The 25,803-nt window shown below is 39.5% G+C and overlaps 1 protein-coding gene across 2 annotated transcripts in view; it reads right to left on the bottom strand.

Annotated features, from left to right (window-relative positions):
- Positions 1 to 2,326: 2,326 nt before the first annotated feature.
- Positions 2,327 to 25,803, bottom strand: part of AIG1 (androgen induced 1) — a 122,315-nt gene continuing 98,838 nt past the window's right edge. For both annotated transcript variants that reach the window (XM_032683272.1, XM_032683273.1), the window contains exons 4-6: positions 15,643 to 15,758; positions 5,991 to 6,154; positions 2,327 to 2,953 (exon numbers count right to left, since the gene is read on the bottom strand). In XM_032683272.1, coding sequence (XP_032539163.1) covers positions 2,916 to 2,953; positions 5,991 to 6,154; positions 15,643 to 15,758 — 318 coding nt within the window. In that variant the 3' untranslated portion in view covers positions 2,327 to 2,915. The remainder of the gene's footprint in view (positions 2,954 to 5,990; positions 6,155 to 15,642; positions 15,759 to 25,803) is intronic.

The raw sequence follows: 25,803 nt of genomic DNA on the forward strand, positions 1-25,803 counted from the left end.
ACTTGCACTTGGAAATAGATGACTTATTCTGACAAAAAGTTTTCCACCAAAAAAATAGCTCCCCCAGGAGAAATACCTTTCAGGGACAATTTCAGCCAAGATGGTTGAAATTTGTTAAGTTTACAAGTGACTTTTACTTTAGTCATCATTCATCCATCATCTTTCTTAAGAATGATGGATTGTGTAATCCTAAAGGGAATGAACACAGCCTAGAAGAGTGCTCTCCGGGTACACAGGCCCTCAAGTTATTTATATCATGGTTCATACATCAGAGGCTGGATTTAATGTTTTAAAATGTTTTTGACTTTAAGCTTAAAGCTCACAGGAGGTAGAGAACTTTTTGAGATTTTAGAAGACAAACTGAATTTGAACCTTCTTGGAATACTATACATTTCCTTAAACCAAATGAAACCCACCACATTTTGTGTTGCATATATTGCCTTTGGCTAACATCAGGGGCTTAACTGAGCTTGGTAGTCTATTTTTTGAGGTGCTGAGTACTCACAAATTCACAGATACGAAGGATAACAACTTTAAGTGTCCCTATGCTGTACCTTTGAAAGGGTACCTTCACTTGGACCCCTACCTATGGATTCATCTAGGCAATTCTGATCTCTGACACTTCTGTTCTCTTTATATTCTTACGACATTTACAATATTGCATAAAATGACATGGTATTAGAAAAAAAATCTATCTTGAAAAGGTGCAAAACTTGCCGAGAAAGAGGAATCTTTCAATAAATGCCAGTTTTTGAGGGCTCAGACATTCAGTATTCAGTGGTAAAATATATACAGCAGACATGATCAGAGTGTGCTCTAGAAGAATGTGTACAGCTGTGTGGCATTTTGGCACTTCTGATTTTTATTTAACACATTCTTTCCACTAGAATGAATTCTTGAATTCTGTGAAGGAAACAATTTCCCTGAAATAAAATTTGAAAAATAAAAATGTCCCAGATTAACAGCAGAACATACGTTATGCAAATTCTTCATATGACAAAAAAGTCAACAAGGTTTGTGCCTTGGGCTTCCCAGCCTAAGCTACAGTTACTGCTGCTGGAAAGTACAGCCAGATCCCCTAGCACATTCATTGTCCACCACTACTTTCATGTGCTACCACAGCTTTCAGAGGCAGTGACTTTAAACAGTTCCTAGCTCACTAAACATGACTGAATCCATGCCTTCTTTCCTTCCGGAGTTTTAAAAGCCTGTTGCAAATAACAGACATCTTACCGCCTCCAACCAATTATCTGTGGACCGAGCAATCATGCTGCAGTATTACTGTGCATATGTAATGCACAGCTCAGGAATAGCAGAACGTAATATCCCTGATGCAAGACCACATGGCTACAGCAAATTTGCTCCCAAATTCTGCTGGTTTTATGTGTCCTGTCGTCTCCCTCTGTAGGACCATCAGAGAAGCTCCTTTTTTATCTGGCCCCTTATTTCCATGAACTTTTAGTAACTTGCTTAGCTTTGAAATCTTTGCAACTTTGATCAACAAGTTGAAAATTATCGAGATAACAGACAGACAAAGACAATATCATCACAATAATATCAAAAAGTCTTACTTTTGAAGGGAACAAACCAAAAAGCATACTGTTGAACTTATGCTGTTTCCTATGGTAGTTTGTAAATAAATACAAGTACTTTTAAAAAATACTGTGGAGGCAGGTAATGAGTTGCATGAGATCCATCTTTCCCAGAGCTACTGCAGAGCAGAAACATCACTGAATCAGATTAAAACTCTGCAGAAATCCTGTTACTAAATATAATACATTAACATTATCCATATTTGAAGTACTCTACATGTGCTAAAATAAATATATCTAAATACACTAATGAACAAATATGCAATATGAATACTGATATTTGGATCTTAAAGCTACTTTTTTAACAAATAACATCTTGCTGAAAATTATTCTTTCACTTTATTTTAGTTCTATTTCAATTTTTTTGTGCCTTCTAGAGTTCCTTCTTGATTGTCTAATAATTAAGCAGAATCATGTAAAATTTAAACAATCACTAGTATTTTGCAACTGAATTCCTAAATCAAACAGGCATATGTTTTTCTTTAAATATTTGCTTACTTGCCTTCCTGAAGTAAGGCTTAAATGCTCTCTCTGGTACAACACTAGCAGCTCAGCCCATCTATTGAGAACTTACAACTTGAAAATGCAGAATCACGTGCTGTACTATGATAATAAGAAAAATCCTTATGTAGAATTGATATAATCTACAGCTGACACTGGAAAACCTGAAAATATATCATTCAAATGTCATCAATCCATCTAGAATTTCAAGAATCAGCATGAAGAAACAGAAATGCAAGGATAATTTGTTCTTTATTTAGGCCTATTTAAGAAGATATTCTAACACCGCAAATAAGATTTGATAAAATTATTAACATCACAAATTTAAGGCAGCTGTTACATTGATATTTCAGTCAAACCGAACTGTTCTTTAGATACATTCATGCAATTAACTTGTATGTTGTACTTTGAAATATATAGAATTGTTTTGTTTCCCTGCATTAGACCTGTCTGGTTAAGCTTTTCTCAAACAATACAGAGAATGGACTCGTTCTTCTTGGCAGAAGTGATCTAATGACTTAATGATTTAATGACTCATTTGATTCAAGAAATGCACATTGAGAATGCCATGGAGATAAATATACATCTTATATGTGTATGTCACATGCAAGCATGGAGAAATAGGAATGAAGGTTGAAACGATATTATTATTTTTAGCTAAAATCATTTTCCCTCCATATAAAATCCAAAAATATCCTTGCACTGAGTAGAGGGCCCATTAAACTTCCTCCTTTCCAAAGATTCCTCTCCATGGCGACCTCTGTTGGGGATGAGAAATCTTCCATGGAGCCATAAACAATCCTCTATGTTGCCTCTTGTTGTTCACTCCAATTTCGGCTTTTCTTTTCCTTCTTCGATACCTGAAGACATACGGAGAACAGCTTTTAAAAATCTCTCAATGAATGAAGGGTTTACTTTGAGAGGTTCTTTTAATGCATTAGTCTTTCTTTTCCCTTTCTTGACATTGTTTCTCCTGTACTTTCTCATATGCTCTTGCGTGTGTTACTTCACCTGCTGTGAACAAAAAGAGCATCTGCACACCTGATGGCAGTGGTTGTCCAGTAATAAACTGCACAGTCCTCCCTCCCTTCCTCCCTCCCTGCCTCCCGTTCTCAAATCAATCCGCCTAACCCCCTGCCGCAGGCACAGCTTTTGACGGCTGCAGGGGTCTGGGAACAGTTAGTTCCCTCACCTCCACCGCTTACCTACAAGCAAATTAAAGTAGATGCTCCTATAGCTGAAGCTAAGCAGCAAACTTAGTTTGAAGAAAAGTTTTAATAGCTGTGTTTCAGAATTCAGTAATTTTAAGCCCCCCTCCATTTCAACATTGTATTTTTAAATATTTGCAAGTTTATCTCCTTTTTTTGAGAGTTCAAGAGAACAATTACTGCTGAGAGGGTGTCTCTCTTCTCGTAATGGCCGTGACTTTCAGTAATATCAGGAGAGCTGAGCTGAGTCTAGGGCTCCTTAAAGAACTTAGCCTAGCTGCAGGACTTGTCTCTTTGCTATGCTGAGCAAAGTCCGGGCTGGGCAGAAGATTGTGTTTTTTCTGGCAATGAAAGCATTCAGCTATTTCATATGCCTGTTCCTGGACAATGAATTACTATTGGTATCTGACAAAAGTATTGTTCTTCTGACTAAGCCTTCTCTGCCAGACATCTCAAATACAAATATTTCTTTTGGAGGTTTTCAGGCCTGCTGCATGCTGGAAGAGAAAGACTTCTAAGGACTGAAAGCAAAAGAGAAGCAACGTTTGAGAATGCTGAGAGGAAAATCCAGTCACAAGTAAGATCACCTGCAAGTGTAAAATACGCACAGGTGGTAAGTACAAAAAAAATCACTTTAAAAACATAGATAATTAATTCCAATACAGGAAACAATAAGACCCATCTGCAGTTAGAAAGCACAACAGCAGAGCTGCCTTGCTGAAAGAAAAAGCACGGAAACAAATGGGTCTGCCTGTTTCCAGCAGCCCAAATATAATGGCCCTGGGTGTTGCTGGCAAACTAATGTAATGGGAGAGCCACAGTTGAAGATTTAACAACCAAAACAAGAGGCAGGGCCAAAAGATTACAGTGGCTTTACAAGGCTGCTCCAGAGCCAATCTTGAGTCTTCTGCTTTCTGCTGGAAGGAACTTTCCCAACAGTTTTAAAAGCTGTTTTATTTGCTTCTTTGAAAACGCCTCTTTCCTTTCTTCTGAACCACTCTACTGCAGATGCATCAAATACTTTGGCAAGAATGCAGATACCCTCAAAACTGTGGACAGACACTGGCTTGTACAAAGGGCAAATTTTTCCTTCCCTACCATGTTTGTGGTTTAACTTGGAAAAACTAACTGCAAATCATTTTGTCAGTAGTGAGGTTTTATTTAATGCATCTCCAGAGGAAAATAAAAAAAAACTCCAAACCCAAACCAACCCCTTCTCACCCCAGAAATCTTCTCATAGCAGACTGTTTTGATTTGCAGGCTTACTGCTCAAAAGCCTCTTTTAAATGTACAGTGTTCAAATAATATTTTCCCAAGGGTCACACAGTGACAGACTGGCATCATTTTACATCTGCTGTTAGTGGTGTGCCTGCCACACACTTCAGGTTAGGTTCGTGCAAAGTGTTTCAAGCACAGCAAAACAGCAGGTGACTCATGACATTTTCCATTTTGCAAGTGTTTAAGCCGCAAAGGACTCTGGATCAATATTCTTTATCCCAAGGAAGGAATGAGGGAGAGGACAACAAGGCCACAGTGAACCTTGAAAGAGGCTGGAGGAACGATCCAATTGATGTTAGCTCCTCTAGGGTGGTGGGCCACAAGAACGAGGGATTTTGCATACTTTGGAATAGTGCAGGAGATTTTCCGACATCTACTTATTCATGAACTTGCTAAAATCATGTGATTCTTTACCACATTATTATTCTTCATACAGGACTTAGGTCAATAATTCCTCGCAGCTGCCTTTTTTAGAAATACCTTTCCCAAATTAACTCACAGAAGTTAGATAAATGTGAATGTGACATCAAACTGTGGACTGAATACCAGTCTTGAAGACTGTAACCATTAGGATAGCTGGTTCTAGAGCAAATAGAAAAAGACACTTTACACCTGGGTGCTAATACAAACAAATGGCAAGTAAAACTGCTTTGAGCTTCTGCCATTAGATTCTACCTCGTACTGAAGGAGTTGCTAAACAAGATTTGTATGTGCAATCAACTCTCATGTGAATTTATTTCACTCTAGTGATTTGTCAGAGCAGTGATTATGAATGCTGTTTGCTTATTTCAGGCAATTTGATAAATGAGAAACATCTTTCCTAGATTAAAGGAACCTACTTTTAATCTTGTGTTTGTCTTATTTTCCCTTTTCCTTTCCTCTGCAATGGGTGGCCTAGGCAGGATGATGGAGAGTCTGCACAGTTAAGTTTACCCTGTACTAAGGTGATCTTTCATTCCTATTATTTTACTGACAAGAACATGTTCATTTTCCCTGAGTAAATTTATAAGCAGAAAACACCTTCTACCTGAAAATACCAAAAAAGTATATTTTTATTTCTAAGTCTAAGCTTGCCATTAACAGCATTCACACAGAATGATACTTTATTCTAGTTGCATTTAATGGGTTCATCGGCGAGTAAGTGGGTTGTAAGCCTCCCAGGTAATTGCCAAGAGCTCTTAAATTAGTTGTAAGTTATAAAAAAGAATACATATTCATAGCTCACCAGGCTTTTCAGCAGCCATTCTCTTAATCTGCCTGCTTTTAAGGGCAAGCCAACTAAGATGTTTCAGTGGAACTTCTGTCATTCTCCTTTGTTTTAGCCAGCTTAAAACCTTCTAGATTTTCAGAGAAACATCCTCAAGTCCTGACCATGTACTTCATGAAATAATATTCCTAAAACAATACTCACATTTTTGTGTATCCCAGATGTAGCTGTTCAGGACCTCTCCCACCAAGTAGAATATATTAATAATTATGGTTACAGCTGCAAAAAAGATTATTTTGACACCTGGGCTGAGGTGCTCAAGAAGCGGGTACACCCACACTCCTGTAACATGGTGAATCCAGCACACCCTGAAACAAAACAAAAATAACAAGCACAGACTCTTACAGCCCTGTTTTTCAAAAGTAGCTTGCCCTATAGGCTTAGCTACTGTAACACAAATAGCAATTATTTGAAAGGCCTGCAAGTTCCAACTGAACTGGAGCATCTGGATGACATCCACCCAGAACAGACATCACAGATGATGAAACTATGACTGATTTCCCACATCCTTACTGCTTTGCTTTAAATTTATTATGAGCAGTTGGCCAGTTTTTATTTCTGATGTAGGCAGGTATTTCCTTCCTGCGTTTATATTTGCGAGGAAACCCCTGTTTTGAGCCAAAGCCGGAAACTGCAGCAGCCTCTGTTCCAGGCAGGTTCTTTATCCTAAGAACATTCAGGGCTCTTCAAGCTCTCCTACACAGATCAACACTCCCTACTTTCGGCAGCAGCCTATTTTCATTTCACACACATTTATATGTTTCTGATGCTTCTCCTCACTACACATGGCAAATGCATCAGTTTTGGGGTTTGCCAGAAACATGTGGTTCAGCTTCTCTTTGAGAGAATAATTTCTTTAGCAAATGTCTTTTAGATTGCTCCTCTTTCAGTTACCTGGTACCATTTGGAATCTAATAATTTTTCTCTAGGTAGGATAAACATTTTTTTAAAAAAAACAAACCAAAACCCACCTCAAAAGTGGTGCCGGTGACACAGATTTTTAGCATTCAGCTACAGAGAAGATTGTTGGTACACTAATCCAGTAGACACTGTCAGCTTTACTGCAGTGCAGCCTGAAGCAGCACTTCAGGTATGTGGTTTTGCTGTGACTGTAGTGAACACCTGTACCCTCTGATGTAGTAGCTTTTGTGTTGAGATCTGACATGGTGAGTGATGAAGTCAGAGGGAGCAGAGTGAGTCCATATGTTCCAGTAGGTGGAAGTTAAGAAAAGCAAACACTGGCAAACAACTGAGCAAACATCACAGAAGCTAACTGGGTAAAGTGCTCAGTGGAGACAGGCTGGGGCTCTGCTGGGCTCTCTTCAAGAATGCAAATCTCTTCCTTTCTGACCTGGAAATTTGAGAGAGAAGCTCGCAGTGAAGCACAGCTGGAGCAGCTGCAATCCCCATTATAGAAGGGGATTTCCATGTCCATATGATTTGCTTCACTCGCTGGTATTTCTATTTGTTTAAGAAAAATTTTTGATCACTAGATCAGCAGTCGTAGGCTCCTAAAGGGCAGAGATACAGAAGTCCACTCAAAACTGAAATAAAATTCTGTCACATAGAGAGTACAGAATCCCTGTAAAAGGATTCTCCATCACCCTTGAAATGTACATGCTTGTCATAGCTTCCCTCCTCTTTGGAAAAGCTTTTATTACAGCCAAATCCTTAACAGCTAGACACTTCACACAGGAAATTACATGTGTCAGTAAATTAATCTGCACGATCTAAATGCAGATTAGAACCCCTTTCTCCAAATCAGTTCACATATGGAAAATTATCTCTGTACTTTACAGTTATTTTCCCCAATATTCTTCTGTGACAGAATTAACCCAACAAGATTAAGGTTATCTACGAAAAAATAAAGTGTTCCTGTGTAACTCATGATAACAGGGGACACCATGTTCCATGATCAAAGAAAAAGATGAGACAGTTGGGTAGAGGGCAATGAGCTGTCCCCTACTATGAGGCTGGCTTAGCGGGGAAATGTCTATTATCACCTAACAGTTTTCAGTTTCATTTGCTTTTGTTTTATGATCATTCTGTGAAAAACAAGCTCCAAAGACAAAGACTGAAAAAGAGCTGGTCTTGTTTTTCACTTATTTTCTCTGGTGTGATGAAACTGCCCAGTGCTATTAAGCACCTTTACAGAGAGACTTTTCAAAGGACCTTCTAAATTGCAGCTATATAGCCAACTTCACAAAACAAGTAGAAGTAGCATTTACTAGAACGCATTTATGCTCGAAAGAGGAAATAATTTCTAAATCCAACCAATGAGTCACTGATGAGCTCCTGAATGTCAGCAATCTTTGGTTAGTTTAGAGTTTTTGAGTACAGCTCATGCACTCTGCTCCCTGCTGCTCAGCACAGGAGCCCCTTCCCTGCGTCGTGACAATGCTCCTGAGTACAGTGTTGCTATTGTATACCTGTCCCTGGTGCAGTCACACTGTAGGAACTCCTGCTTTGAGTACAGGAGGTACCAAGCATCACTTTGGAGACAATAGTCACAAAACCACCTGATCAGCCACCTGATCTTTCCTAAAATGAACTGCAACATGCCACTCCCTACATTGGGATGGAGTAATATTATCTTCTCTCCACTGAGCAGTGACACACTGACTACTCCTGCATTGTCTATACTACAAATGAGAGCAGTAAAGGGACGACTGCTGCCATGGAAACCTCACCTGATGGCCTTTCTTAGTTCCTGCTAGAATACAAACCATCTCAAGGCTGCACAATAAAGGGCTGATCAACCATTTGCCTAAAGCTTCCACACAAGATTGCTGATTACTAATGTTAATGAATGCCTTCAATGTTGCAACTGTAGTAGTCATTATTCCTGTCCAACCTCATCAGTTAAACACAGGGAAGCATGCACTAAGATTTACTTAGGAGTGCAAATCTAGATCCACTTGAAGACCTTGTTACTGAACACATATAAAAAATGGACCATTCAGGTAAAAATAGAGTGAGGAGCAAAAGTTTAAGCAAAAACTGGACTAGCTAGTTTTGAGAAGATAAAATTAACTTGAACCTCCCTGTGATTTGGTACTGTAGCAGCCCATGTAGACATAACTGTGTGTTTCCAAAGACTAACATGTTACAGGTCATCGAGCTCATTCAGAGATTTGGTAGAAACAGTAAAAGGAGAAGGAATGGAAATATTCACACATTGTATTCAAATTAAAATGCCTGTTAAAAAAAGTGGTAGTTTTCAGAAATTTCCAACCATTTGGTGTAGAAATCAGAAAAAGCTATTTGAAAATGCACAATATTGCCTCTTTTTAACAAATCTGTCAAAAAATCTGACTTTGTAGCTGGTTTTCACTTACTATACAGTAAGATGTTGTATATCTCTCCTATCAAAGCAATCAGGAGAAAACTAAAACTATGCAGAGAAGATACATATACATTTCTTTTCTGGCTATAGCTCTTTTGTTAATGAAGAAAACTACTCTACCTGTCACTTTAAGTAATGCAGCTGTTACAACAGCATGTGTAAAACCTTAGTCTGGTAGAATCAAGTTCACCATGTGGATATAAAGGCAGATAACCATGACACCCCATAGATTTTGCAATAGGACACGTGTTGCAGAAAATGGCTGCCCCTTCATGATGGTTGCTCTCAGGCATCACAGCTTGTCAGCATTTTGTGGTCTGGACTATAAGAGAGTCTCCAACCATTTCCTGCCCAATTTGAGTCCTTCATCATAGTCTGCAGCCATCAACAATCAGTACTATGTGTTCTGGAAACAAGGACTATCAGATAAGGAGTTGTAACTATCAGATAAAAGCTGTAACTTTTCAAGAGCAATTGATGAGAGGACACAGAATAATAATGCATGACATAAAATGTCTGAAGAGCTGCCAATTCTCTTCCTCGTAACAGAAGAATCCTCTCAACAGAACTCAGAGACAAGAAATTCAAATATGATAATGGAAATATCTCTCTGAATGATACCTAGAATGCTCTGGAATAATACCTCTGGAATGCTCTAACCTGTCTTTCAGAGAGACATCACTGAAATATAGACATTCAAAATAGTTTTGAAGTATACAAGTCTGGAAGTCTACTTAGTCCACTCCTTTGCTCTAGGCCACATCATGCAACTCTAGCAAGTGTCAGAAGTCTGGAAACTGTACAAGCAATAAGAACATGTACAGTTATGCCTAGAGTTCAAAGCGTATGAAGTATATAAACCACCAAGACTAAAGGATCCAAGCATCTACTTTTTGACATAAGTTTTGGAAGAAAACTTCCCTTGCAGGCTGGTTGTTTCATAATGGCCTGCTAAAATCTCCTGAAGCATCTGACATTAGCTATAGCTGGAGCCTAGATACATGACTACTGTGATTTACTATGGCAGTTCCTTTCTGGTTACTTCTTGCAGCAGCAAATCCTTTTCCAGATTTTCAGTGCTCTTCATATTTCCAGCGACTGGCACAAAGGAAGGCTGAATCTTTGGACCCAGACAAATCCTAGACCAGTTCTCATTGTGGCTACTCTTTAGCAAACAACAGAATATGGGCATTTTCTACACCTTTATTCCATGATCTTTTCTAGCACAATTCTTTTCCTTCTCCACAAAAAGTGAGAACTTTACCTGGAGCTATTAAACTGTGGAATGCCTTCCAAAGGAGTTGATGGGCTTACAGCAGCTGAGTCACTCAAAACTTGAACAAACAAATCATTTGTGGTTACAGAGTAGGACCCATCCTGCGCTTTCAAGGACCGGAGCACAATGACCCACACCAAATTTGTTCTGTTTTTGGTTTCTAATACTGATTGATGTGAGGTACATTTTCATAAACCCCCACAAAAACACAGGGTAGCTTGTTCTGCATCTAATCAGAATTCTTAAGATCTCAGCCACATTAAGATTTTGGGCTTCTCATAACAATGGCCAGCCAGGCTTAAATCACCTACACTAGGAATGTACATAGCTTACAAATTTTAAAGACTAAAAAATAAGTTCAATATACAGTCATCATATAGGAAATAACAACAATCATCCCCTCTTCTTCCATTTTCTTAACGCTGAATTCTTCACCATGGATCTGAGTGGTGCTGAACAATATATGGTCATACAACTGTGCTACTGATTTGGAGTGGCTTATGCAGTCAGAAGAAGACAAGCCCTGGAAAACCGCAGTTCAAATAATGTCACGTGAGAAACATACTTGGCATGACATGGTGCTGGCATCCTCTGGGAAGAACAAAGCTTAGCAGAAATCTGTGTTTATGTACAGGTAGCTAGAATGACAGAAACTTAGCAGATTCACTGCAAAGTGTTGTCATCTCTGGAAGTCATCTATTTTGATAAATAATTTTTCATTTTAAATATAGTAATGGTTGCTATGCCTTCTTGAGGTATATTTTAAGGAGCTGCACAAATGAGAACATATTACCCATGCATGTCATCTGTGATTGTACTGCTGCTTTGACTGAAACATTTGAGGATGTGGAGGTGAAGCGGAGCCAGAAAGTAACAGTCCATAACGACTATATCAGACCTAACAGGTCCATACAGCCTTTTCTCACATAAGAAATCATTTCTGTACTCCCACCCTCCTTCTGGGTCAGCTACAGAGGACACTTGTCTTTTCCTGGCCTATTTCTGTTGCTTCTGTTTCTTCCTACTCTTTCCTGTTCTGGGCAGCTCTGGCTCCAACTCTTTTCTCCTCCTCTGCATTGTCTCATCTATCACCCACCTCTACATCAGCCTTCCACTTTGATTTCAAAGTCTGTCCCTCTCTCCCTCTCTTAGCATTTCCCACTTGCATGATCTCAACTTTGAAGCCGCTGACCTGTGAGCTGCACATTTCCTTACTCATTTCTTGTTTAACCCATAATTCTAGTTCATCGCTTTTACTTGGCCCCAGGACTTTTTATTGTTTTTTTCTCTAATCATTGATTCTCTAATCTCTATTGAACTTCTGCTCTCAGTGTTCACTTCCAAAAGCATGCATGACCCTCTCCCTACATGCAGACCTTAGCAAAGCCATGTTATGTCTCTCCTGCACCACCAGTACCAGCAACCTCAAAAACCCTCTGGTTTCTCAATCATGCTCTTCTTTTATCAATATGACTGTCAATTCTCACCAGCTTCACTCTCTAACTCTCCGTCCCTCTCTTCTGAATGTCAAGGTTTGTCCTAGCAGTCTGTGCCCACAGCTGCTCTTTCTGATCTTCCTCTCCCTTCTATGGAGAATTGCTAGTGGAAATCCTACAGCAAGGCTAACAGAATCAATCTCAAATTCACTCCAAATCCTCAGGATACATTCCTTTCTTAAATTTGTTCAAGAAGAACTCAGCAAATTACCTCATCTAAATCTTCTCCCTCAGCAAATCTACAGAACTCTCTTGAAGTCACTTCAAGAGAAACTTTATATTCAGATGAAAGTTTAAAATATCTTTAAATAGATTTATCAAAGAATGAAAGAATTAATCAAGTCCAAGCTTGGCACATGTGGAGGCATATCCTAGTGGATTTGAGTTAGCAACAAGAGAGCAGAACAAGTCTTTTGCTCCCAAACATATAGCTCAGCAGAACTAGAGTGGCAGAGTCAGGATCTTAGGGTCTGTTCTTTTGACATCCTAAAGTGCTCAAAAGCAGAGGGAAAAACATCTTAAATAAACGTATTTGTCTCAGTTTATTTTAGGGACATATTAGGCTCTGATATTAGTTACCATGAGGTCATTCTTGTTACAAGGAGCAATACATTTCTGGCTCTTTTCTGTTCCTTGACAACCACTCCATACATCCATTGGCAGTATTTTCTGGTAGTATTGGCAAGCGTTTCGGTTTTCTTAGCACTGTCTAGATTTAACAATTCAATACAAGCTGTGACTTTTTCAAGCCATGCTAAATAAAGCCAATTGGCCTTTCCTATCTTGTCCCATGGCCTTAATCCTGAAAGTCCATGTATGGTCTGCAACAGGCAATGCATGTCTGTGAGTGCATGGCCTGAGCACAGCTCCTTAAGAGCATGGGAGAGCTCCCCCTCACAGAGAGTGCATGAGCTAAGTGTGCCTACTCAAATACTCTCTGACTGCAAAAAATTAGAAAGAAAAACAGGAAAAGGTTTTACTGTTCAAGAAAGGATGTTTCTCAGATAACAAGTCTCTGAATCATGCTCAGGAGATGCTAAGTTATTTAGCTATGTTCTTCCAGTTTCAGTGTTTCTATTCAGAATTGTTTGCCTATTTTCTTGTTTACCAAATATATATAAAAAAGCTTGCTATTCCACCGCCTTTTTCATACCAGAAAGATTCAGTCACATATGAAATAACAAGCTCTGCTCTACTTGGAGTTGAAAAAAATGCATTCACAGAATCAATCCAAAACAATATCCTGCTGTATGTTCCTTTACAGTACAAAATGCAACATGATACATAAGACATAGCATGGTAAGAAGGTTTCAGCTGAGGTGCGAAGAGAGTTCAAAACTCAAGAGCAAAACATAGAAGATATCTGATTAGCAACTGTCTTTTGCTGAGAGTTGCAGTGAAAACACTTCTGCTGAGGGAAAAAATGACATAGGGAAAAAGACAAATTCTCAAGTGGCAGATCCCTAACTTCTAGTTAAAACAACATAAACCGAGAATTAAGCCCCAGCAGAGGACCCCTGGACAACCATAGGTACAAAGGAAGGAAGTTCTACCAGGCTGTACATAACTATGTCATTTGCAGGTGTAGTCTCATTTTAATACCCTTGTGCTAACCTTGAGGGTTCTGCCAACAAGGGAAGCAAATCTGAATTAAGCAATTCCAAGCCCTCTGAGTGATTAAGGTCTCTACTTCAATCTGGTCACTTGGCAGCAGAAAGACAGTCAACCACAGCTGTGAAAGGTAGGCACACTCTGAGTGAGAGGGATAAAAACTCCCTTACTCTTCATACTTTCTGGTAGATTTTTCCGACCTGTGAATGTGATATAACATATTCATATAATCAAGCCAAGGTTTGGTTTGCAGATAGAAGATAGAGTCTTCTGCACCTGCAGGCTGAATTCACACAGAACTTGCAAATGATGGCACAGTGTAGCTTGTGTCTGCCTTCTCTCTCCCCCAAAGACCTCCTTTCTTAACAGTAGAAGGAGAAATGTGTTGTAAGTGAAGAATTTAGCAGGATAACCTTTAGGCTGAATAAGCAATTGTCTCAGGCCATTTATAGAGAAATCACAACTTGGAAAAAGATGAATTACTTGAAAGTAGCCCTATTTATTTTGAAAATAATACTTGTGTAAGCAAAACCAATAAACAGCAAAAGCAAAGGATCACAGGCTGTGATTGGGTATCTGCGTAGTAGTTTATTTCTGAATGCAGAATCATCTTCTCCTGCTTTACTAGTCCTACAATTTCCTTTTACCTTGTAGCTGCAGGATGCAGATACACTGTAGTAGGCAGGATCAAGCTATATGAGTACCACACTGATACTGTAACAGATTCTTAAAAGATTTTAAGACAGCTCTGGTTTTATTTCACTTGTAGAGCTGGATTGTTTCAATTTTATATTCTTATTAAATACTATTTCATGTGTCTATTTAGATGATTTTGAGAAATCATCTAAAAGGAGTTGCCATAGGAGATCAGATCACAGGTACAGTAACTCTGCCAACCTGTCTCCAGGCACCATCAGAGGAAGGTCGAGAAATAACACAGCTAAACATTACTATGTATGGGTTAAACACGTAATAACTTTTTCCTGCAGGAATAATAATGTGCCTTTTTGCATGAGGCTGCCCTTATCTTCCAATTACAAATATTATTCTTTTTTAAGAAGGGTATGTAAGTTTGTAAAAGCAAATGGTAGAATGTGACTGTTGTCCTGAGACATGACATCCCACTTCAGCTGGATTACTAGCATTTTATGATCACTCGGTGTGCATGGATGTCTATGAATAATGATCTCTCTCTCTCTCTGGACTGAAGGGACAAAGTGCATAGTTGAAGCACTATGACAGTACTGCCTTGAGCCCATGTTCCTTTCACATTAGTTTTATCTCACTTGATTGGTGGAAATTTTGGAAAATATCTTCTTAGCTGAGAGGGCTGTTATGAGGTGAGAAGAAAGAACATGAGAAGTAAATGGGGTCATGAATATTTGCAGAAAGGATAAAGGATGGATCATATCAAAGGAGCAATGTAAATAAAACAAAGGTTTAGTGAAAAATAAAATGCTAGGATCACCAAAGTATATTAACTCTGTCATGCAAGACAGATGCTTGATTAGAAAGTGCCAAAAGACTTAATTTACTGTTGTATAAGAAAGATAATTTCTGTTTTAGTTTAATTTTTCACAAATATTTTCTTTTCTTAAAACAAATTTTAGAGTGTTTGGATTACTGACTTATTCTGTAATCAATTTTACAGAAAGAATTTATGAACTAGTAAAGAAAAAAGGGTGTTCTATCTTTTCTGTTGATGCTTAAATACTGATGCAGGAAATCATTTGCCTATTCTCAATTTTATGTGATAGAACAAAAACCCTAAGCAATAAAACTAAGGTCCAAGAAAAACATTTAGCCCGAAAAAAGGTTGAAAAATGTACCCTTGGAAAGACCACTGCTTACATGGGATTGTTCAACAAATTCCTGTTGTGTGAGGTTTGGCATATACTTTCTAAAAATATAAGCATCTGGGGAAACCAGACAAAGCCCAGGTCTTGGACCAAACGAGGCACGCAGCGTGAATCTGTTAGTGATTATATCCATAATGAAATATGTGCCCAAATTTAGCAGTACAAAACCCCCAATACAATGTGAAAACACAGCATGTACAGCCCTTACCATAAAATATAGCCAACAGCGAAGGTGCACACTGCAGCCAGTCCACAGCTCCTGCTGGGATACTGATGATGTGTTGTTCTCATCTCGATTAATACAAAGGGCAAAACTGTTGTGTGCTGGAAAAAAACCAAAACATTGGGGGAAAACAGGTGATACAAATGGTTCTCACTGTATTTTCATCTCAATTCTATAATAAGAAACTTAATCACAGAAGTCTGGAGACAATTCTTTATGGTTAGAAGGACAAGGTAAAATGACTCTATAAAGCTGATCAATAACCCAAACAATATCATCTCTAAAATGTCCAATTGTTCGAGAGAGCAGAGGAAAACTGAGTAAGCAGAATGTGCTTTTCCTTTTGTCCGGGAATCCAAGACAGATAGTGAGTGAAAAAGGGATGCGGCACAAGGGGACATGGATCCCAATCCCACTCTGGCCTTACAGTTGTCTGTGATCTTTGCCATGTCACTTCAGTTATTTTGACCACTAAAGTTAGGAGACAATGCATCTGATTTCCAGATACCAAATACAAACAATGCCAAATGAATGAATATAAATGGAGGTGTTTAATGCTTCTGAGAATTAGGTTTAAGTGCATCTCAATCTGGGGACTTGAAAACAGGTGATGCATTTTCAAGTGATAGCCTCAGTACCTCTGTTCCTCTACCTGCAAGACAGGACCAATTATCTTCAGAAAGGTGTTGTGAATTTTAATTTGGTACTTGTTGTGCAAAATAATTTAGATTCCCAAATGAAACATACGAAAGCCAAACCCATAAAAACCATTTTCAGCTGCCTGTCTTTATTTAGCTGTGAAACTCCTTATTTTGTCATTTTCCCATACACATTTCCTACGCTGCCCCTTCTGAGAAGGCCTGTTCACCCAATTAATGTCAGCAGCATGAAAAACTGCATCCAGCCTGCCCCCAACACTCCATGTCTACATTTCAGAGTTCTGGCAGGCATGAAAATATACATAAGTGAAGAACAAATGTGCCAAGAAATAAGCCCCATCATTCCTGAATATACAGCTCACGTAGGACCAGCATTGTTGGTGATTCCAGAAACATAGCCTGCCTTGCCACCATGGGGCCAAGTTATTGCTGGTGTCTTAAGGGAATTACTTCTGTTGAGAGCTTGGCTCTGGGGCTTGGTATGACTGTGACTGTGAACTGTCCTGCTCAGACCACAGAAAGGTCTGCAGGTATAAGGATTGCAAGGGTAGACTAGGCCCTAAACCAGGTTCAATCCTTCCCTCAGTACTTGATCACCGACTGAAAAAGAAAGTTATGGCATAAACTGGCCACATTCTGCCATCAGATGCACACATGTAGTTCTGTGGGAAGCTGGAGGGGCAGATTGGTAAGTCTGTAATAATTACAATGTAAACCCACACTAACTTTCACCAATGTGAAGACAGGACAGGCACGGAGCAGAAATACCCTTGCATGGATAACAGGTTCAAATGAGAGGAAACAGAATGGAGTCTGAGCCTTTAACAACTGCAGAGAACAACTGTTTGAATGGGAAATTATAAGACAATGGAAATGCTCTCGCTGAGAGATGCAAAATAATTTGAATTGGATAACTGCTCTGATTTTTGAGGCATTAGTAATTAATGAGTAGCATTTGGAGAATGTCAGGTGGATAATACAGCAGTTAGGGGAGCTTTCAATTTCGTCTTTTAACAACTTGTTCCACCCCCATCCCTATAAACAGCATAAATCAGCATCAAGGGAACGCAAAGATGTTTTATATGTGGTCTGCTATAAAGGTGGCCACTATTAGATGAGAGGTCTATAAACAGAGGAGGACCTTCAGAGTCCATTAACAGGGACTGACAGCAAAGCAAGCTCTGGAGATTCACCTGTCTTGCATCTGTATGGAAAAGGTCCCCAGACAGAGATCAGTACCTCACTCTGCAGAGCCCCAAAGCAGGGCAGATGGAGGCTTGATAATCCTTGTGTGATCCAGTCACTTAGTCTTAATTCTTCACTATATGGATGATGGTTACAGACTTTGTGAACTCCATTTCTCAAAAGAAATGTTTACCACTTTAGATACTACTTGCTAATGAGTTCTTCATTGATGATAACAACTCAACAGCTTGCCAATTAAAAAGTAGTTAAAATAATTTTAGCAATCAACCCTCAATCTAGAATAGTCTTCTCCTTTCCCTCTTCCCAGTTTCTGTGGTTGTATAATAAAATAGGTTATTATTTTCCTAAATTCTGACTTCTGTTCTTTTCTAGAGGTAAGGGATGGAGGAAAAGAGGATAATGAACTGTATCAGTAGAGAGTTTGTACACAAAATCCTGTTAAAAATACAGTGCCATTAAAAGAGTAAGGAGAAAATCACATATGTGTCTTCAATCTCAGTTTGTTAGAGCGAATGTCGGTGCTATGTGCAAACACTGCAGTTTTACAAATACAGAGTATGAACCTTGGTTTAAAATGTTCTAGGGAAAGTGTCACTCTAAAAAGCAGTTTCAGATCCTTTACCAAATTACAAACAAGATAAAATTTCCCTTTTCTACATTTCAGAACCTCTGAAAACCCTGATTTAAAAACCATGAAAATTTGTAGGCGGGGATACCTTCTGTCCAACAGTGCCAATTAAAATTCTAGACTGATGCACAGTGAAGAGGAGCAGGGGTGAAATGTGCTTGCAGTGGAATCCATCAGAGGTGGGAAAGCTGCAGGAGGCCTAAAATTTCAAATCCTCTAATACTAATAGCATTACTAATCAATGCTCTATTGATAAGACACCTTTATTATGGGCTAAGTATTTACAAGCAAAGTTGCATTTTTACCTGGATATCTTACTCTGCTCCCACTGAGATCAGCTGCTCTCATGAGACACTTTTGCCTGTATGACTGTGCTGACACTAACTCAGTTGGCTACAGCCTGGTGCTAATAACACTGAGGTTGTGGGCTTGACCTCTGTACGGTCCGTTCATTTAAGAGCTTGACTTGATGATCCTTGTGGGTCCCTTCCAACTCAACAGTATTCTGTGAAATCTGCATGCTGAGCAATGCTGTGGCCACATCAGGGAGCACCATCTCCACTCCTGGCAAGGCAACACTTGCTGCACATGTTCCCTGTGGTAACCACAGGCTCGGGATAGACCCCAGCCCTGCCCAGGCAGCAGCAAAATGAGCTAATGAACCCCGTGGCTGGTTACCTGCCAATGTGCCCTCCCAGCCACAAATCCTTTTTTCCCTCTGGAGTGCCAAGACAGTGATCCTCAGACCCGTTTTTAACCCCTCTGTGAAGGATCCATCTGCCAAGACCACCTTGTGAGTTGAAGTGTGGCCATAATGTGACCCATTACGCGACCACAGCATTGCTCTGCTCAGACCCTGTCACTGCCTATCCCTGTTGACAGAAAGGCAGCTTCGACAGATCGTTTTTCTAGGAAGTGCTGGTCGTGGCAGAACAGAAAGCTGCAATTTCCTCTCCATTCTGTGACCACCATATAGCACTGCTTCCCAAGGATCCATCACCTACAAATGGTGAAGAAATCCATTCTTGCCAAATCTTCAACTGCTGGTAACAATGCATGAAAACAGAGAGAAACCAGCACGATGCACAGAGCCTGGGTGAAATGTGCAGGAAGGGTACTGTATGGAGAATCTGACCCACAAGACACTCCGGAGACTGACTCCAAAGAAGCAACCTCTGAGTGAAGCTGAATTACCACACACTGTAAAAAAAAAAACCCACCACCCTGAGATCCGCAGGTGAATTAATTCCTAGAGCCATTGTCACTGCTTCCTGAGAGAAACTCTGCTCCTTAATAACTCTTTAAAAGATATTACTAAAATATGTTCCATCTTCTACACGGTATATATGTGTCTAATGACATTTGAGACCAGAAAATCACATTATAAATAATGCAAGACATCTGAAGTGGTGGCTTGGTAAGTTGAGCTTTGATGGAGGACTGTGCTTTCCCATTTTAGATGTGTTCTGCAACAGTTAGTTGGAAAAAAAGATTTTATGCAGATTAGGTACATTAACAATGAGTTCTATAATAGTCTTAAGGCAATTAAGTGCTCATTCTTGAAAGCCTGATTATATATTTTATCTTCCAAACAGTAAGTGCTGCTTTTTTTAACACTGGTTTCAACAGTACCTTGCTTGGCCTTTTCTCCCTCTCTTAACTGTGTTTTAAATGGAAACTTAAAGCTTTTCAAAATGTGCTAAACTGACAGCTTTATGTATTGGCATCTTCTGTCCTTAGCACAAACAGGTAGTGCTGTCTTCCCAAGTCACCCTCCTGATCTGCAATGACTGTCCAGAACTACACTTATGACAAGCAGTTCAGTCTATAAAGGCATCTTAGATGCCCGGTCACGCAGAAGATCTGCAGGGATGGTTAAACTGTTTGGGGATCACATAACTTGTGACTATAATTTATTTCAACCAACAGCAGACTGTGACTCGTTACTCAATTTGATCAGGTTAAAAAACTACAGGGTATAGGACATTTTAGTTCAATGGAAATACTGCGGACCTCTGAGGCCTTCAGCATGACATTCAGTCCATGTTCTTAAGAGCCAGCGAAAGCCCAGTGACAAGAAAGGAGGCCTTGCAGTTTTGATATCCACCAACATTTTAACTGACGCACTGAGAGCCTCCTGGGAGAGCTGGTGCACCCTGCAACAATGAGATTGCAGATTGGTCTTCATCCACAGAACTTGTGCAACCCAGGACCTGAAGGGCTACATCTGCCACCCAACACTGCATCCACGTCAAAGCCTCCGCCCTGGCAAGGGCAGCTGCTTCAACACCTGCTGGGGAAACTTCCCTGCAGCACACTGCCACTGTGCCTGAGACTTACACTGGTACGAATTTGATAGAGGCCTCCTTCTTTGCACCCTGCTGTGCAAACCGCTATGTCTGCTGGCTACCTCTGCTTTCTGCCTTTTTTAATTCCTCTATAAAACTGAGTTTTCATCAGTAGGATGTTACCCTTACCTTTTTCTTCTGAACTCATAACAAGATTATGTCTTGTTAAACAGCTGCTTCATGTCAGAATGAATGAAAGTGCCTGCACCTCCTTTTTCCCTCTTAGGCGTTTAGGCTGCACCTTGAGTTTAAAGCTGTTACAGAAACGACCAGCAAACTGACCTACGCCCATTCCCCTAATTTTAAAACCATTACTGGGGTGTTCACCTCAGAAACCAATACTAATAGGCCTAAAAATCCCTGCTGTTGTAGTCAGTGCCTTTTGTAGAGTAATAGCATTAATAAAGCTCCGTTTTCCGTGTGCTCCTAGCAGAGTAACGTGGAGAACCTGATCAGAAACTAGTAAAACAGAGGTACAATTATGATCTACTCCTTGAGAAACTTCTGAAAAGTGAACAGCTGGCAAGAAAGTATTTATGTGTCATCTGAAGGATGATACCTTCTACCAAGGCAGCCTAATACACAAAGAGAGCAGGAAGATATCAGAGCTGGGTGCATAATAAATCGGAATCCTTGAGTGAGTCTGAGCCCTTGTGAGACTGAAAGTGCTGGTAGCACTTTTCCTCTTACAAATGAGAAATTATGACTATTAAATGAGACACGCTGATGCACAGGATGTACTCCAAGGCAGCCACAGGCAGTTCACTAATTGTTATGGTAGGTTGGAGGGAGGAAGAAGTATTGTATGATATAAACAAAGACCAATACCCTGTAATGCCACAAAACACAATCAGCCAAAGATAACCATTTTCAATCGATATAAGAGCATAGAGTTCTTTGAAAAGAAAATTAACATTTCCTCTTTAATGTTACCCCCTCTTTTCCTCTTTTCTGTAGATAAACACAGTAGATATGGCATTCCTGACTTCAGAGGATGTGTATGACTTTATCCATGCATATCTGAGGTTGACAGCTTTGTTCTCGTTTTTTTCTGACACATCAGTATGTACTATATATTGAAATAGCAGTGACAGTCTGATCTCACCCCTATGTCTGTATTAGTGTCAGGAGGTTATATATAGGTGTTTATCTACAGAATTTCCACAGTGCCAATCACTAAAGCACTTCAGCACCTCCAAAGTGTTACTAAACATACCCTCACAGTAGCCCTGATCTGTAGGAACAGGATATCCTATCCTCACTCAAGGTCACACAGGGTAGCTATGGAGGAATGGAGAACCACATCATATTCCTCAGTTCCATTCCTGGGTGTCAGCCTAAGATGAGCAAGCATATATAAAGAAATAACAGAAACTTGGTATGAAAGCCTTCAAGTTTTTAGCTCTGAGACATCTTGGACCTTTCAGCATCTATCAGTTGCTACCTTGATTGACTCTCTGTCCTGGTTCCCCTCTGTTTTTGGAGGCTTCTTCAATTGCCTCCTTCTGAGCTCTCTTGTCTCTCATCTCAGCTCCTGCTGCTCCAAGTTGCTTCATTGCAGTTCCTATCCTTAATACCTTAAGCTGACATACAAAATCTTGGCCACTTGGACTTGAAACAAGGTGATGGTAGGGACCGGACACAGAGCATACAGTATAGCAAAACTGTGCAAAACCAGTGCCATGTTGCCAAATGGAATGGCATTGCTACATGATTATTTTCTTTAATTCTGTATAATTAATTCAATATAACTACTTTTAGTGCTTGTTATGTATGCAGATATCATTAAACACATGCCAAGTGCAGTATCACATAAGTCACCTATCCCATAAGTCACATAAGGGATCCTTTTGCTGGGATCCCTTAGCTAGGCTTTCTATCTGTTCTGTGCTGTGCCCAAACTCCTAAGTCAGCTCCTGCCAGCAGGCACTGCTTGACCCTTTGGAGACTTTCAAAATACAAGACAATCATCAAAGCCCAGGTTCTGTGCACTCAGCCAGAGCTGAGAAAACCCTGCAAACCCTAATTTACTTTCAACCTCAAGTCTATTTTTGCCATGGAATCCTGAGAAAAAACATGCTACTAACAGTGTGGAAATGCACACACATAAATCCTGTGCAAGGTGCACTCAATAATCACAACATTATGCAAAGTAACCCAAATTCCCAAATCTTCGTTCACGAAGCTTAGCTATGAATGCAAACTAATTTTTATACATATTTTGTTCATCTTATTTACCAGTTAAACCACCTGCCCTAGGATTTCTCAAAGTACTATCTGCAAAAAGGTTTATCTGGGCAAAGAAATATATTCTTGTGTCTTAAAATTATCCTTAAAATCAATGTTTATACACACACATACACACACACACACTTTTACAAGTATTACAAAGATTTAATTTGCATGAATGAATGTCTGACTGTTTATACAGGTCATGCTGAAAAAGTGCTTGTAAAGTCATTGAGCCTCATGTATTCCTATCATAAAAATCCCTAAAGAGAACTTGAAGATGTATTTTAGCAATGGTTTAAAACAAGATTACTCATATGGAAAATAGTATTCCTCTCCTTAAAAAGCCAAAGGCAACTCCTTCCATACCATCAGTCTAAGGTCTCAAAAGGAGAAAATAATTTGTATCAATACATTTCCTAAATCTCTTTAACTGACTCGAAAAGTTTATCTGTACATAAATTAAATTGTATTAAATTCTAATATCTGGAAATCTCCCAGGACTAAGGCTTTCACAGAAGGACATTTTTGGCTTCATGATAGCCAAAGTATGCTCTTTCTTACCTGAAAACATTGGACTCTGAATCTGTCCCTGGTCCAGGACTAAATATTGCTTGTCCTGGGCTTTGGGCCAGTATAATTTGGGGAAAGAAATTCCACATTTGGGAAAATAAAGAAACCATTATTTGGCATTTTCTTTTTCAAGTGGTGGCTCTCTGATGCTATTCGGAAATTCAAAATCTTGGAAGTGGTTACTGAGGAGCTGGATTTATTGGGTGTTGTGCAGGTGAGGTAGCCAAAGGTCAAACTTTGGTCTATCACATGGTGACTGCAACTATCTGCAACGTGGTTCAAACAATTTATCACACAGACATTGTCATTATCTTTTTTATTTCTTTACACTGTACATGCAAACTCCTTTAACAAATAACTCTAGAGGACATAACCTCCTAAGCTTTTTTGTTCTTGTATTACAGAAAGCAGTAACAGACTAACATCAGCATAGTCTCGCTACTGCACCCGCTAACTCTCTGTCTGTCCAGTTTTGCTGGACATGCATTGCCCTGAGTTTGTGCAGGAAGGCAGAGGAAGACAGATATGTAGCCCTCCTTGTGGGTCTCCTAGAGTTTCTTCTCCTCTGTGAAGAAGGTACGTAAGAAAACAAGCCTGGGGAACATCCTGAATGAAGGTCTTCTGTCATGAAAACACACTGACATTCCCTACTTCTTTTACCCACTGTATGACATACTTTATTTTGGAGCATTATTTTGCTTCAAATGCAATTAGTTCTAAATGCTATTGTTCATCTTAAAACAATTGTAATTTTGATTGATAGTAAAAGTCTACACACCACAGTGAAAGATAGCAATGTCAGACACAGAGACATTACAAAATCTATAACCTGACCCTTTAAAACACAACTTGAACCATCAGATTTGACTTATGAGACTAGTAACAATAGTGCTTCATGCAAAAAGCATTAGGTTAATGCTGGATCAGGCAAAGTTGCCAAACACACCCTGGCATAATTAATCAAGAATATTTCAAAAACAGATCGCCTGCAAGAGGTTATTGATTTCCTGTCATGACACGTTTTCCTCATGAGGTGCTACAATGCTATGTATCTGAGATGTGCTGGCATGTATTTTTCAGTGACTAAGCCTTGATCTATCTTCCTGGATTCCTGCCACTGGTGCACTGACATCTGCAACTACTCATGTTTGACAGTCTCATGCATGAGCTATGTGGCTTCCAACTTGGATGGGATTAGTATAGGAGACTTTCTGAATACTTTAAATGTAATTGAAAGCAGATAAATACAAGGGTCTCAAGAGGGTGGCACGCTTTTTACAAATGGACATTAAATCACGTATATACATGCTTGGACTAAGAAAGATCTCAGTATAGTTAACCAGGATAGTATGCAAGAAAGTGTTTGTCCTTGTTCTTAAATATGTATGAATTCTGATAGCGTCACTTCTTCATAAAATGCAAATACACTGCATGGCTAAAGTGGTTTAGACAAGCATGAAAAGATACACATTTGAAGAGAAGGTAGGGGGAAGAGGAACAGACCGTATTCAGAGACTGACAGGTATTCTGCCTTTCACCCATGCCTGAACTAAGGCATTCATGTCTTCTGTGAACCATCCCTGCCAAGTGATGAGAGCTGAAGACAATATACATCATGTAACTAAAGGTTATACTGTTACTGTGTCAAATATCAGAAAGTAAGAAGTGATGTTTTCTTTTAGAGCAAAATTCAACGACATTCCTTACATAGAGCACATTTCTATTTATCTGTTTTTTCTTGGAAAATGTGGACAATGATATAACACTCTGCAAACGTATTTCTGTACATATTTACTGAATACTGTAAAAAAGAAGATGCAAATAAAACTGACATTAACACTGCTGTAAAGAGTTTATCTTTCACATTTCGTTACTTTTTAGACTCTGAACTCTGCAAACATAAATAATCTTGCTTTAACACAGATAATGCAGAGCTTGATTAAAAAAAAAGCCAAAAAACTTTCAGTGGGAAATAGCCTATTCTCTCTTGCTGTTGGAGGATTACAGTGATGGGCAGTACACAAGCATCATAACAGAACAGTGATACTGAACATACGTAATATCAAAGGGCTCCAAGATGATCAGGTTGCAGTGGAGCTGTGACACCCACAGTATTAAAGCTATGGGCTTCTCTGGGTTGTCTTGCAGACTCTGGTCTGATTTTTTCTGTTCAGTTTAATGTTGATATGTCTGTCTCTGCTTCCCTCACTTACTCTGTCCCTAGCCAGGCTAATCTTACTGAGCTGTCAGTGACCTGCATGGCTTTTCTATTTCAAGTGTGAGAAAGGAAGGAGAACGGAGACAAGATGTGATTCTTCCTACCACATGGTAGCATTTTTCCTAGCAAGCAGAGGAGTAGAACAACAGCTGTTACCATGTGTAAGGTCAGTTGTTCCTGGGACAGCAGTACGTGCGTGGCAGGGTTGCAATGGGATGAGTGGTCTCATCTCTCATAATCTGGAGAACCCTGGAGAAAGCAGGGCTTCCTACTCTGCCTAGTATC

This window comes from Chiroxiphia lanceolata, chromosome 3 (genome assembly GCF_009829145.1).
Source record: "Chiroxiphia lanceolata isolate bChiLan1 chromosome 3, bChiLan1.pri, whole genome shotgun sequence".
NCBI lineage: Eukaryota > Metazoa > Chordata > Aves > Passeriformes > Pipridae > Chiroxiphia > Chiroxiphia lanceolata.